This window comes from Haemaphysalis longicornis, unplaced genomic scaffold, assembly GCF_048455015.1.
Source record: "Haemaphysalis longicornis isolate Haplotype H1 unplaced genomic scaffold, Haemaphysalis longicornis Haplotype H1 scaffold_12, whole genome shotgun sequence".
In the NCBI taxonomy this organism is placed as follows: Eukaryota; Metazoa; Arthropoda; class Arachnida; order Ixodida; family Ixodidae; genus Haemaphysalis; species Haemaphysalis longicornis.
In genome coordinates, this window is record NW_027526225.1 from 53,997,858 (window position 1) to 54,011,631 (window position 13,774).

The 13,774-nt window shown below is 50.2% G+C and overlaps 1 protein-coding gene and 1 pseudogene across 1 annotated transcript in view; one reads left to right on the top strand and one right to left on the bottom strand.

Annotated features, from left to right (window-relative positions):
- The window catches only part of LOC144162664 (uncharacterized), a 154,725-nt gene that overhangs the window by 15,033 nt on the left and 125,918 nt on the right, over positions 1-13,774 (bottom strand). The window contains exons 12-13 of the mRNA XM_077693290.1: positions 13,369-13,683; positions 7,247-8,293 (exon numbers count right to left, since the gene is read on the bottom strand). Coding sequence (XP_077549416.1) covers positions 7,247-8,293; positions 13,369-13,683 — 1,362 coding nt within the window. The remainder of the gene's footprint in view (positions 1-7,246; positions 8,294-13,368; positions 13,684-13,774) is intronic.
- On the top strand, positions 9,479-12,825 carry LOC144162665 (uncharacterized; annotated as a pseudogene).

Below are 13,774 nucleotides of genomic sequence, written 5' to 3' on the forward strand. Positions count from 1 at the left end.
TTCCAAGTGCCGGTTCTAAGCTTTGGAAACGGTGGTTACGCGATTCTTTGCCCTCGCATGAACACTGTGCAGAGGTGCTGCAGGTGTGTAGAAAGAACAAAGTTGTACTATGCATATGCAATATCGGTCAAAGTAAACACTTTAGGACTCATACCCCCCCTCCCCTGTCGGATACTGCATACTTCGGCTACAGCGGACGTTTTTTTCCGGATTCAGAGGGTCCGTTGTAACGGGCGTAGACTGTATCTCCGTTATTTTTTGGAAGTTTGCAATGAAATTGGTATCATTTTTATCAGGACAAAGCAGCCTTTCTAATGAGCCAAACGTGTATTTTGTCTTCATGGCTTCTTTAAGAGATGTTGGCCATTGAGCAAGTAACGGCAGCCTTCAGTCATTCTCTTGTATTATGCGGCCCTTTGTTGGCCTCTTTCCCAACGACGCCCAAGACACAGTAGTCGAGTGGATTTAAATATGGAGAACTAGGAGGGGCATGGTCGTAGGAGCTATCTGCCAGCCACTCTTGGTTGATGCAGGCGGTGTTGGCAGGAGCCGAATCTTAATGAAAGACATAGTCGTCCGTTCAAAGCTCTCTATCCATGGCTTTACAACAGTGGCACGTACGCAGCAGCATTAACGCGGAGTCCTGCAAAAACATGTGATGGCATAATGTCACCCTCGTTGCTCACGGGGGATAATACTATCATGTACGATGGAAATTTCGTGGGTGTCACTGGAGGCACCTCATCAGCACTTGCGCAAGGCCACCTGTAGTTACGGCGGTTAACTTTTTGGTCTTGGTCAAAGTTATTTTCACGGAGAAGGGGAATTTAAAAAAAAAAAAACAGCATTTCTGGCTTTTCAGGTTTTTTTCAGCGTGATTAGCAATCAATTGGACCAAAGCAGTCAATTCACCCGAGCTTTATCGGGCGTGAACTGCCCTCTCCTTATGACATAGGAATGCTACCTCAAGTCCTTGTGCACAGTGAGCCTGACAGTCGATTCTGCGACATGGAGCTTTTTCGCAACGTTGTCCCCCGTCAACATCCCTGGGTCGTCACTCACGATGACCTGAAGTCGCCGCCTCAGAAAATCGAGTTCTGACTACATCTGACTGCTGACTGCGCTTTTTCTTTTCCGCCACAGATGCCAAGTCACTGCCACAACACATCAGCTCTGTTCGCACGATGTAAACGAAAGACTTCGCTACGTCCAGAAAGGTGGCAACTTCCAAGTCGCTGTAGTGTGCGGCCAGGGTGACGAGGACTGCATCACGTTTCATTTCCTGCATCAACTTGTACGCTTCCATTATGACAAGCACGTGGCACCCCCCCGGCCCCCGACCCTAATCTTTGTTGGCCACTAAGTTCGGTGACCCTGCCAGGCTCGGTGGCCAACGTTGTGCATGGCTGGCCAATAAACACCGACGCGCATGGCCGCTCTCGGTCCGTCACCATCACCATTAGCAGGCGGCGGGTTGTCACTCGGGTGGAGTGTACCGCGATCCTCCCACGTTCCCGAATGCGGGGCAAATCGTCACACTGGCAAAGAGGGAAGAAGCTCACAGGCCAAATGAAGCCACCGAGAGCAACGAGACACTGCCCCCCACGCCTGCTGCCATTACCGCCATGCCACTGTACGGGAGGCTCGAGCCGTTCGGCGGTGAAGGGTCCGCCTGGCCGGTCTACGAGGAACAAGTCGGCGTGTCCTTCCAGGCGAACGACACACCCGATGCAAAACAGCGCGACATTTTCCTGGCCAGCTGCGGGACCCGAGTCTTTGGTCTCCTGCTCAACCTACTCAAGCCGGCCATGCCGCATGACAAGTTGCTGGGTGAGCTGCTCGCGACGCTATGCTCTCATTTCAGCCTGGCCCCGTTCACATTAATGGAGCGCTTCCGCTTCAACAACCGGAGCCGCCGAGAAGGAGAGACTCTGGGGCAGTTAGTCGCAGCGCTGCGAGGGTTAGCGAGTGGCTGCGCTTTCGGGGACCAGCTAGACTCGCTGCTCTGGGACTGTTTCATCTGCAGCATAAAGGACCCCGCCATGCAGACGCGACTCCTGGAGCTTCCTGACCCCTCACTGGATGCCGCTGTGAAGGCAGCACTGGCGATGGATGCTGCGGCCAAGGATGTGGGCGAGATAGCACATGCAGCCATTTCACCATCGACGGAAGCGGCAGTGAAAAAGATGGCGACACGCATTGCAGGTGCAGTTATTGCGGTGGTGACCATCCCCCCTCACAGTGCAAGTTCGCGCAAATGGAATGCTTCGCGTGTGGGACAACTGGGCACATTGCTCGGGCATGCCGAGGGGGGACGGCAAACGGGCAGACGCAGCAGCATGGGTCGAGCACATGTTCCACGCAAGCCGACGGCCAAGGGAGCCAGCGCAAGGGTAGGCGGCAGGGACGTGAGGCAGCAGCTTCAGGTTCTTCGACGGACAGGCCTCACGTCGTGGCCGACAACCCGCCGATTTTCAATATGTGGCACACGGGCATAGTTCAGTCGTGTGTGCCACCGTACATGCTGACCGTCGAAGTCTGCGGGCAACCAATCTCCATGGAGCTGGACAAAGGGGCCAGTGTGTCGGTCATGGGCGGGAAACTCGAGCGCACCTTCCCTGGAGTGTGCGTCGAAGCGTCGGGCGTCATGCTGCACAGCTACTCCGGACAGCTCGCACAGGTTGAGGGTCAAGCCCAGGTCAGCGTTCGCCTTGGTGACAGGGAGGCAACCCTGCCCCTGTACTTAAAACGACCCTCCTGATTGGGTGTCGCGGCACAACGCAAGATGGCGGCCGCCTAAACTGTGTGGCGTGCGGTTTGAGTTCATTTTCGCTGCTTCGCTGGGCCAAGTTTCTGTTCAGTCTGTGGTATTCGACACGGACGTTATCGCAATGGGAAGGCCTGAGATCACGAGCCAGATTACGGGAAGTTGTGTGGCTTGAAAGGCAGAGGTCATCGAACGCTTCGTGGTGCGCGTGACTCTACCGTAGCCAGACCCCGGAGGGTGACGCGATGTGCACGCTTGTGATAGCAGTTCGTGAAGTGAACTTTTAGTCGGATTTGCGATGTTTACACGCTTAGTTATTGCTGTGTTTTTACTGTGGGCTCGCTAGCCTTGGGAAAGAAACGGTTGACGCGTCAAACGCTGTGGCGCGCACGGCGTTGCCGCTGCGCATTGGAGCATCACATGACTGGGCAACCGGTTACGATTGAACGGCAGTAGTTGTAATTAATGCCTGCGACGTTAGATTTAATCTTAAAAGCGACCTGACAAGCCATATCAGGGATAATCAAAGTATGATATGTTGCGGTAAGCGTGCGCTGCGATGCGCGCGAGACATATCGCTTATCTTGCGCGTTTCCCGTGCACTTCTAATAATCATGCAAACAGGTTTGAGTTAGTAGGTAATATAGAAATAAAAATATGTTCTCTGTGTTAAAAAAATACGTTACAGTCGCAGCTTTAACGGTGAATTATTTAGGGAAATTATTGATACCATTGCATACATCTATGGCTTGGCATACTGGCTATGCTGCGAGAAATATTGGATGCCTTGAATGTCAAAACTAGTAATAAAAAATGCCCTTGCATTAAAGTTGGGAGTTATGCAGAATATTCTAACAAGCTTCAAAGTAGCTCATTTGCATCCTTCTGGTATGCAAACTTTTGGCAACAAACACCTGCACGTATGAGTACTAAGTTGCTGTGCCAGGCAAGATAATAAAACATAAAAAAAGCCAAAGATTTTCAAATTTAAGTAAAAAAAAAATGGTTCACTTGTTGCCATGGTGATAACACTGCAAAGGGAGGTTGTCCAGTGCAATACAGCCAACCAGCTAACCTACTTTGCATTGAAAGCCCATTAAAACCCTTCTCCCCTCCGTTTAGTCTGTAAACTGGGGTATCTACTCTTCACAGAGGAGCTGAAAATGATGTTTTGTGGAAAGAGAAAGGCTGTAAAAGGCACTCCAATTTCAAGGCATTACATTTGAGAAGCCCCCCCATGTTCAAAAGGATATGAAAGGCTACAACCCTAATGACTTTTGATAAGTGAAACCTATGTTGCAACTTCAGAAGCCGTTTTCTCAAAACAGTTTTTTTTGCCACCTGTGTCGCTTGTTCCAGGGATTTCTTCGTGACCGCTAGGTCTATTTCGATTCCATTTCTTGCATTACATTTCCTTGATGAACAGTTCAGGTCGTGACACTCTTGGTTTTCCAGATTTGATTTTGGTGATTTTTTTATTCAAATAGTCGTTCACAGTTGACATGCCTATTGCACATTAACCTCTAAAAAAATGAAAACTAAAAAACATTGTGTTGTAAAAAAAAAAAAATTCTAAAACTGTCACGACCTCGTCCATTCATTCGGGAATGCAAAGCACTTCGAACAAGTTTTCTATCGTGTTTTATAAGCCGCTCAAGCTCGGTACAAACGGAACAGAAAGAAAATTCAGTAAATAAAAAACTTCCCAAAATATTACTTTGAAATTTTTATGGTGGTATCACAGAAGCATTTCCAGTTGCTGTGCCAATTTTCATCAAAATCCACAAAGAAATAAAAAATTGATTTTGAAAGCCACGTCCCCCGCCCTTTCATTTGGGATAGAGAACATATACTCGACAAAAATCGGTTGTCTGTCCCTTTAAGGGGGGACGCGGGTCTTAGAATGGCCAAAAATCGCGAAAAAACGTGTTTTGAGAAAAATACATTTTTGAAGCCTTTGTAACTTCAAGAACCCACTCTAAAAGTTTCACCGCTGAAAAGGGTCCGAAAATCAACTTTGTAAACATGACGGCGACCCCAAATTGTCGAAAATCGGGAAAGAAATGCTTGAACTTCGCGCGCGCGCCATGCACGAAGGAGACGACTGGCGGCAGCCATCTTGGACGCGTTTTGAAGGTCGTTTCTTTTTGCGTATTTTGCGATATCTCAAAATGGCGTAGCATGGCGAGGGCCCTCGCTCTCGCCGTTTTTCGAAAGGTCACTTACGAGCCCCTGATTGGCCAGACCGCCGCGCGCGCGCGCGAGACGAGCCCCTTGTATTGCGTCTCTGATTGGGCGGCGCGGCGAACCCGGCGCCTTTTGCGTTTGTATTTTTGTTTTTCTTTCCTCGCGTTCGCCTCCACGATAGTTTATCTCATCGTGTCTTTTTCTCTCTGCTGCTGTAATTTGGTGCAACGTGTTCTTTTTCGTGCTACAATACCGGGAGATGTTCGCATAAAAAAAATTACGCGTCAAGCGTACAGGAAGCGGCAGAAACGCGCGTGGAACATGGGGACGACATCGCCTGTTGCGTCTGAGACAGATATTCGAAATCTCCGGCCATGGCAAGTTGCAGAGCTTCAGGCGTCAGCGAACCGTCATCCGGCTCCTCGAGTGCCAATCAGGACCGCATCGACACCGTGTATTACACCGCTGGTGAATCTGCCGGGCGTGCTAAACATGCGGAGGATGTTGGCGTCGCAGTCGGCGATAGAGCGCAAGTTCAAACTTTTGGACAGAGAACCAGCGAGCGAAAGCTCGGAAAGTGGCACGGAATTTGTCATCGTGGACTTGGACGTGATAAATTCGTGATAATCATTGCATTCGTATTGAATTGCTCTAGCAGGTGATGGTATTTGTACAACCCTAGTATTGATCACAAAATTGCAATATCCAGCTACGGCTGTGGAGTTTTTTTTTTTTTTTGTTTTGAGATATCCCTCTCTCCCTTACGGGCTCTATTTTATCTTGCAGTTGAGCTATGATGATAAGACTGGTATCATTGCATTCGTATCGAATTGCTCTAGCAGGTGATGCTATTTGTACAACCCTAGTGTTGATCACAAAATTGCAATATCCAGCTACAGCCCTGCAGTTTTTAGTTTTGAAGGATCCCTCTCCCCCTTACGGGGTGTTTTTTTATCTTGCAGTTGAGCTATGATGATAAGACTGGCATCATTGCATTCGTATTGAATTTCTCTAGCAGGTGATGCTATTTGTACAGCCCTAGCGTTGATTAGAAAATAGCAATTCACCTACGTCTTTGCTTTAGTTTTGAAAAGCATAACGGAATAATGTCACTTTTTCATTGGCTGCTGTGCTTTAGCATTACAGGTAGCAGAAGAGACTGCAGTATGTGATGCGTGGGCTTGTATGTAGTTTTCAGAGGCACTGGAATAAACTGGGAAATAGTAAATCTGGTTTCTGAAGTTTATTAGTAGAAAATCTACTTTTTCTCAACCGTTTTCAGAGATTATGCTTGGCTTTACGCTGAATGTTTTATGCTTATTTTTGTGATACAGGCACATACTTAGTGTGCTTTTCTTCATAAAGAACTGAGCTACACAGTGATGCTATTTTTATTGCTGTAGCTGTGCTGTAACAAAAGTTACCATGATCGGAAACTTCAAATGCATTTTTCTCAGTTTCTTTTTTTGCGAGACCGTGCTCCGCCTTACGGGGGGTTTTGTTATGCTGCTCTTGAGCTAGGATGACAAGACTGGTATCATTGTATTCGTATTGAATTGATCTAGCAGGCTATGCTATTTTTATCACTCTGACGCTGTTCACCTATAAGCAAAATTGAGTAAAGATGAAATAATTTTATAGAAATTGTTAGTATGAAATGTTCACTTTTTTCATACTTTGCAAAAGCTTTTGAAATGAATAAAAATAGCATAGCCTGGCAGAGTGGACCTTTGGCATTATGTCCATATAATTCATCTTTGAGCTTGATAAAGCAAAATAGCTCTAAACCCCCGTAAGAAATGCCTCAATAAATTCATTTCAAATCACTGTATTTCTTCCACAAATTCTGCTATGTTAAAACCAATTACATATTTGAAATCAGCATAAAAAACTGCTCAAGCCTGCCAATTTTCATCAAGCTGGCACTAAAAATAAAAAAAATTGTCCAAAGACCCACCTCCCCCCTTAACTGCAGTTGAGTACTTCTCAGTACGGCTGTACACAATACATGTGCAACTCTCTACACTTGCGGTGGGCCCAAGAGTGGCAACCAGCATTGGGAGAGACCCCTTTTGACAGAAACAGCTCGTGTACACACATTGATATGGGACTCTTTGATTATCAGTCCTGGACACACTGCAAGACTCGATCCGGTATTTGTTTTCCACATATTACCTTGCTTTTCACACACAGGCTACCGACGAAATATCCACGGCAAGCCCGTGACTCCACGTCAAACAAACCACAGCAACACTCTAGAGAGACATAGAGAGGAAAATTGGCTGAGCCCACCTGTCCCCGCAGTGTTCATGCCGGCCGCAAACTCCGGTGCGTCCTGCGTTAGTGGCGTAGCTGACCGCTTCCGCGAACTCCCTGCGGACGAAGGGCTGGGCACCGCACTGCCCCCCCCTGGAGTGGTCGGTGTGTGCGGACCCCCGCGGCACGGCTTTGGCGAGCTCAGCGGAGTCGTCTGCACGCTTCCGGGGCTCGGATTGGCCAGTCGGCCTCCTCCGCTGGGATGGGAGAACTGCCGCGCTGTCGGATCAGCCGGTGACGCCGTTCCGAGTCGCGGCGATGGCGAGGGCGGCGGGTGGGGGCTGGGCGCCAGCGGACCTCTCGCTCCGTAGGGCGGGGGCGGGCCTTGTTGGAGCCGCGGACTCGCCCCAGACGCTGGACTCCGCGCTTGCGGCGGAACCGTGCCAGGACTCGTTCCGCCGCCGCCCGCGCCGTAATTTGGTGGACTTGACCCGGAAGACCCGCGCACAGATGGCGAAAAGGGCTGGAGTGCCGGACTACCACACGGTGGGGCCCCCGCGAAGGGCCCGCCTCCGGTACACTGGGCTTGCCGGCTGCCGAAACCAGCCCCGCCACCACCCGCCGTGGCCTGCTGCTGCTGCTGCTGCACCGTTCCCGGACTGAATACCATGCCGGGGCTGGTGCCGGGTGCCGTGGAGAAACTGGACGATGCTGGGCTTGCACCCGGTGCACCCGGGAACCCTGACGGCGTCGGCGGGTTGGAGAATGAGCCAGGAGAGTTGAAACCGGCGCAGGAGCTCGGCCGGTTGGCGGAGGCCGCCGCATTGCCGGCACAGGGGCCAGCAGTGCCGTTGTTGTAGTTCGGGTTAGGGCACGAACCGGGCCGTGCGACGTATCCGCTTGGAAGTGGAGAACCCGTGGCGGAGAAGTCAGCACCGCAGGCCGGGAATAGCCCTCCCTGGGGTGCTGCGCTGACATTGGCCGCGCCCTTCCGGCGCCTGTCTTGCATGCCCGGCTGCTGCTGCTGCTGCTGCTGCTGCTGCCAGTCTGCTGGCGGATGGCCCATCATGGCGCCCTGGGGTCCTGGCAAAGAAAATGCGGAACACGTAAAGCTCCTGCCACCTGGCACTTTGACAGCAGCATGCAGCAGCTGCGCATTTGTAGTGCACGACTTCAGCAATGTTCCGTCCTCGCAAAACCTCCTTCGGGGTGAGTATGTCCCCTGGTTTTACAACCACCCGCTTCTTCCGACAGATCACCACGGTCAACTGTACACGGCATCCTTAGAAACATTGACAACCCCTGATGACTGGCGATGGGCAAAAGCTATTCCAATAAACAAATCCAGCTCGAGGCTTTTCCAGCCCGAGGCTTTTCCACCTCGAGGCTTTTCAGCGCCGGCTCTCCCATAGCAGCGATGTCAAACGTTTTTGCGCAGGGCTTGCATTTCACCCGATGTGGACTCGCCGGGTCCAATGCAAGCCAGTGCCTATAACTGTCGTTGTTCAGCCACGAGCATTGAAACTTGGATTTACCAGGCATTATCCCAACACTCACAGTTACTGCGTGCAGTAATTTCGACAGCACACATTACACGCCGCATAAACCACGCCGAACATTCGAGCTACGCGAGAGAACAATGCAACTCCCAAAAGAAACACAAAAACACGAAGGAGGATTGGATATGGATCCGGCTAGACCCTCTGAAACCGAAACTGATTTCAGCGCGGCCAGGCGTTTAAAATTATCTGCTAAGTGTATTCTGTTTAAGGGGGGGCGCGGCAAGTAAAGTGCCGATTTTGGTCAAAATATACGATTTTCCAATTTATTTTTTTTCATAATCTTCAGACCTTCAACTTCTTTGTTCTAAAATATTACAGCGAAACGTGCGCTATAAATCCTGCAAATAGTGTTTTTGCCGAGGCTAGTCGGCGAAAAGTGCGAAAAAAAAGCCCCCGCAACGGGGTTGTTCACGCCGCGCAAACGCGCCAAGTTGTTGACCGTGAGCCGCCATTTTGGTAGCTTTGGAAAGAGGAGAAAGCCGGCTCCCCGATGGTCGTAGTCTCGTATTTCGCCGAGTGAAAATAAAGGCGCGAGGAGCAAGTAAAAAAAACGAAAACGAAGACCGGCAATTGGCTGCGCGGGACACGTGGTATAATGCACGACCTCTTACTGGTCAAAGCTGCGCCACGCACCTTGGCAACCTTGGAAGCACGAGCGCATCTGCGGCTGCCGCGCCAAGTATCATCCAGCATGCGCTTCGTTTTTTGCCAGCTTGCTGTTTTTGTGATAGTTCGCGTGCTTTTTTACCAAGCTTTGTTTACATCGGTTGTCTCTTCTGAGTGCTTGCTCATACTGCGGTGCTATGTTGCTGCAAAAAAAGTTCCGGAGCGTCCACAAGTACGGCAAGCGTCGGAAAGCTTGGAACAAAGGGCAGACGACGCGGCTGCCGTTCCAGTCGCAGTTCAGGACGGAGCATGCTCTTCAAGCGTCACGGAGCCCCTACTCAGACCCTTCGCTGATTGTTGTGAAGCCGAGAGTGTGGAAAGTGCCACATCGTCGTATGTCGGATTGCCGGTTGCCGTCGACCGTGATGGGCGCTCTCGCGAACCCGCTTACGGTGGCACCGCGTCGGCAGCCGTTGCAACTCCGGGCGTTCGCGCATCGAGCATTCTATCGCGAGTTTCGGCCCAGATTCCGAGCAGTGAAGAAATCGCGCAGCGGGCACAGACAAGGCGGGATGTTTTGGATGCCGTAGCATCGAAGTCCGCTTCAAAGCGGAAGCTCGAGCTTCTGAACGAAGGCTGCGACGAAAATGACGGCGGTAAGGACTCCACATTCTTCATTGTAAATAAGAAGATTCTGAACGGTCTGCTTTCTTCAGCAAAGTGCAACAAGTGCGACGAAGGATCGATACGCCTCGAGACTACGCACTGCCTTGGACTCGCGGCGAGGATGGAACTTTTTTGTGACAATTGTGGCATAGTGAACAGTGCGTGGTCGTCCCCGAGGTGCTCTGGGCAACAAAAAACGAACCCCTTTGAGGTAAACGTGCGTGCTTTGAGGGCTGTGCAGTCAGTTGGCAGAAAACAATCTACCATAAATGACATTTTTTCTGCGATGGACATTTCCCATCGAGCACTGCACCACAAATCCTACCAGAGACTGCAAAGGAAGTACAGCCACCCTGCCACCACATCAGCTGCCACCCACATTGAAGCAGAAAGTGCACAGAAGGTTCATGAGATTTACAAGGACCTAGGTGGAGTGCCAGGCAACATTGACGTCATTTGCGACGGCACGTGGATGACGAGGGGGCACAGCAGTCATATTGGCGTGGGCTGTGTAATCGAGCTGTACACAGGCTTGGTCTTGGACCACTGTGTCCTGTCCAACTACTGCCAAGGCTGTGCTGTTGGCCCCAAGCCTGGTGACGACAACTATGAGGAGTGGCTTGAGAAACACAAGCCACAGTGCCAAAAGAACACTGATGCTAATGCAGGCCAAATGGAAGTGGAAGCAGCTAGGATCATCTTTGAAAGATCGTTTACCAAGTACAAGCTTCGATACATCAATGTGCTCTGCGACGGTGACAGCCGTACGTACCTTGCCCTCACGCAAGACAAGGTGTACGGCTACATGGTGATCAAAAAACAGGAGTGTGTGAACCATGTGAAAAAAAGAATGCGCAACCTTCTTGATGAGCACAAGTCCAAAGGCCGAGGACTGAGCATGGGTGGCAAAGGCCGGCTGACTCAGGGCCTGATAAAGAAGTTAACTAATTATTATGGCTGGGCCATTAAGAGCCACCCCAACGATGTTCCTGGCATGGAGAGGGCCATCATGGCCACTTATTACCATGTGACATCGAAAGACCAGGAGCCACACCACGATCTGTGCCCAAGTGGGACCGACTCCTGGTGCCCTCACAACCGTGCATTGGCCGAGGGAGAGCCACTGCCGCCTCACAAACATAAACTGCCCCCTCACGTGCGAGCGGCACTGCTGCCGATCTACAAGCGCCTCTCGAACAAAGAGCTCCTCGAAAGGTGTGCGCAGGGAAAACCCAGAACGCCGTGGAGAGCATGAATAGCGTCATCTGGTCACTCCAGTCCAAGAGCCAGTTCGCCTCCCTTTGGAGTGTGGAAAGTGCAGTTGCAGATGCAGTCTGCCGTTTTAATGGTGGCTGCAAGCGTGCCCTGCAAGAGATCACGGCTCAACTGGGCTTCAATCCAGGAGACTGCTCTTTGCGGCGAGCAGCCGAAAAGGATGCCCGAAGGGTAAAGAGGGCTCAAAAGGCGCATTGTTCCACGACAAAGAAACGCAAAACTGGGTTGCCCTCTACAGAGGCCAAGGCCACAGCATCTCAGGATTACTGCCCAGGAGGATTCTGAGTGTTTCAGGCGTTGTGTGAACTTGCAAACAAGAGTAAACTTTCAAAGTCAGTTTTCTCAACACTTGATTTCCGCCTATGTGCCTTCGCTAGAACATCTGTAACTTTTTAACAAAGACTGATAAAGTCTTTCCGCTTTTTGCACTAGGCTCAGGAGGCCTTTAGCAGTGCAGTAAAGCTTTATATCTCTTCTTACTCATCATTTAAAATTTTTAGAACACATTTTATAATTACTGCGATGTGTGTGCAAAACAACATCCATGTTTCGGAAATTTTATTTATGGTTACAAGAACTAGAAAAATCAACTAATAGCTTCTTTGCACAAGTTGATGCTTTGAGAACGTAATAATACGAAAAAATAATTTCAGTTAGCAATAATTAGCTCTTTAATTGTGAAGTGCATTAATTAGTATAATTATGCCTGTAACTCAAAAAGTACAAGAGGTATTCGAAAACGGTTTTTATATTTGGAATCCTCACAATTATCCACATACACACACCAAATTTCATCACAAACAATACATTAATAAAAAAATTAGTTTTACTTGCCACGTCCCCCCTTCAGAATTGAAACGCAAAGGTATCCTTGTAAAAACATGGTGGAAATTTACGAAGTAGGAACACATTTTTTTGTACGCAGAGTGGTCGTCTTCTTAATTTCACTCCAAAATCAAGGGTTTTCCAGGACATGTAAAAATTCAAGGACTTCCAAGGCCCTTGAAAATGCTACTTCTGAATTCAAGGGTTTTCAAGGATTTCAAGGACCTGCACGAACCCTGGAAATTAGGCACCGTGAACAAATGCCCCGGGAAATTATGGAAGCGTTCCACTAGCAGAAAGAGTAGAATGCGTCAGCCAAGCAAGCGTATGTCTTCATCCTAACGAGATTGCATATCTGCGTGGGCCTCGACTGTAGCCGATGTCTATCTAGCCGCCTTATCACCGTGGATTTTGTAAACTTGTTTTGCTCATGCGCAGTGTTTTTTATTGTTTTGTGTGAAGTGTTTATATTCACCCTTCTTGATATTAAACTTTAGTTTTTAGACCAGCGGCTGTCTTTGCGTTCCACTTCCTTTGTCTTCGTTTAAGTCCGCGCTAATTTCATCCAAGAATGAGCCAAACTTTCCCCTGCCACCTATCTCTCCCCACCATCGAACCGCTGCTCCGCGCTTGCGGAAGGGGGTGTGGTTTGACCTCCAGCTCTCAAGGTCAAAACTGGTCACCCAGTGAAGAGCGCCCAAGGTAGTGTAGTGTAGCTTTTGCTACAAAAGTGCGGCCCTTACACGAGTATACACGGTATATAACGAAATAGTAGTCCTGATGAGAGAACCATTACCTCTCCCAGGTTCGTTCTGCATAAGTCATCACATCTTCACGCACATTTGGTAGGAAGGGAACAAATTGAATTTGTCCAAGCGGCATAACTGATCCTGGTCACGGCCGTAATTGGGCAGAGTAGAGTGAGCTCCACCTCGTTACTCCACTGATGATGTCGCACCCCCCCACGCCACGGTTCCCCACATGAATACCCCCACAGAAGTTTAATTTCTGATTACTATCGCTTATTCACATAACAATCCGGACGGTCAGGGATACTGTGCCACTTAACTCTTCCAAAAAGCCTCTTTGCATAACTACCAGAGATGGATGCTGTGCCAGCTTCATGAGGAGCAAGCCCTTTTGACTTGCAATCCCGGCTTTTCCAGACATCCCTGAAGCACCATCCCCAGGGCGGGCAAGCTGGAAGAGCCAGAGCAAGCGTACCTGCAGTGAAGTGCTGCTGCTGCTGCTGGTGCAAAGAGGGCGGCAGGTTGGCCCCTTCATGCTGGTGGTCCCCGCAGGGACCGAACTGATCGGGGGGACCGCATCGGGACCGGGCTGCCAGCTGGCCCGGTTGCTGGGGCTGCTGGGCTGGGCCGGGCTGCTGCTGCTGCTGCTGCTGGGGGCCCCCCGCGGGGGGATTGGCCGAGCCGTGCTGGTCGGGGAAGAGCAGCTGGTGCATCTTGCGGATCATGGCCAGCTGCTCTTCGCGGTGCTGCCGCTGCTGGGGCGTCAGGTTCTCGTCGGGCACCTTCACGCCTGGCACAAGAACACGTCGTGGGGCACTCGGTCATGTTAAGCAGACATGCTCCCTGGAACAACTTTTTTTTTTTTTTTTCAATAACGAAGC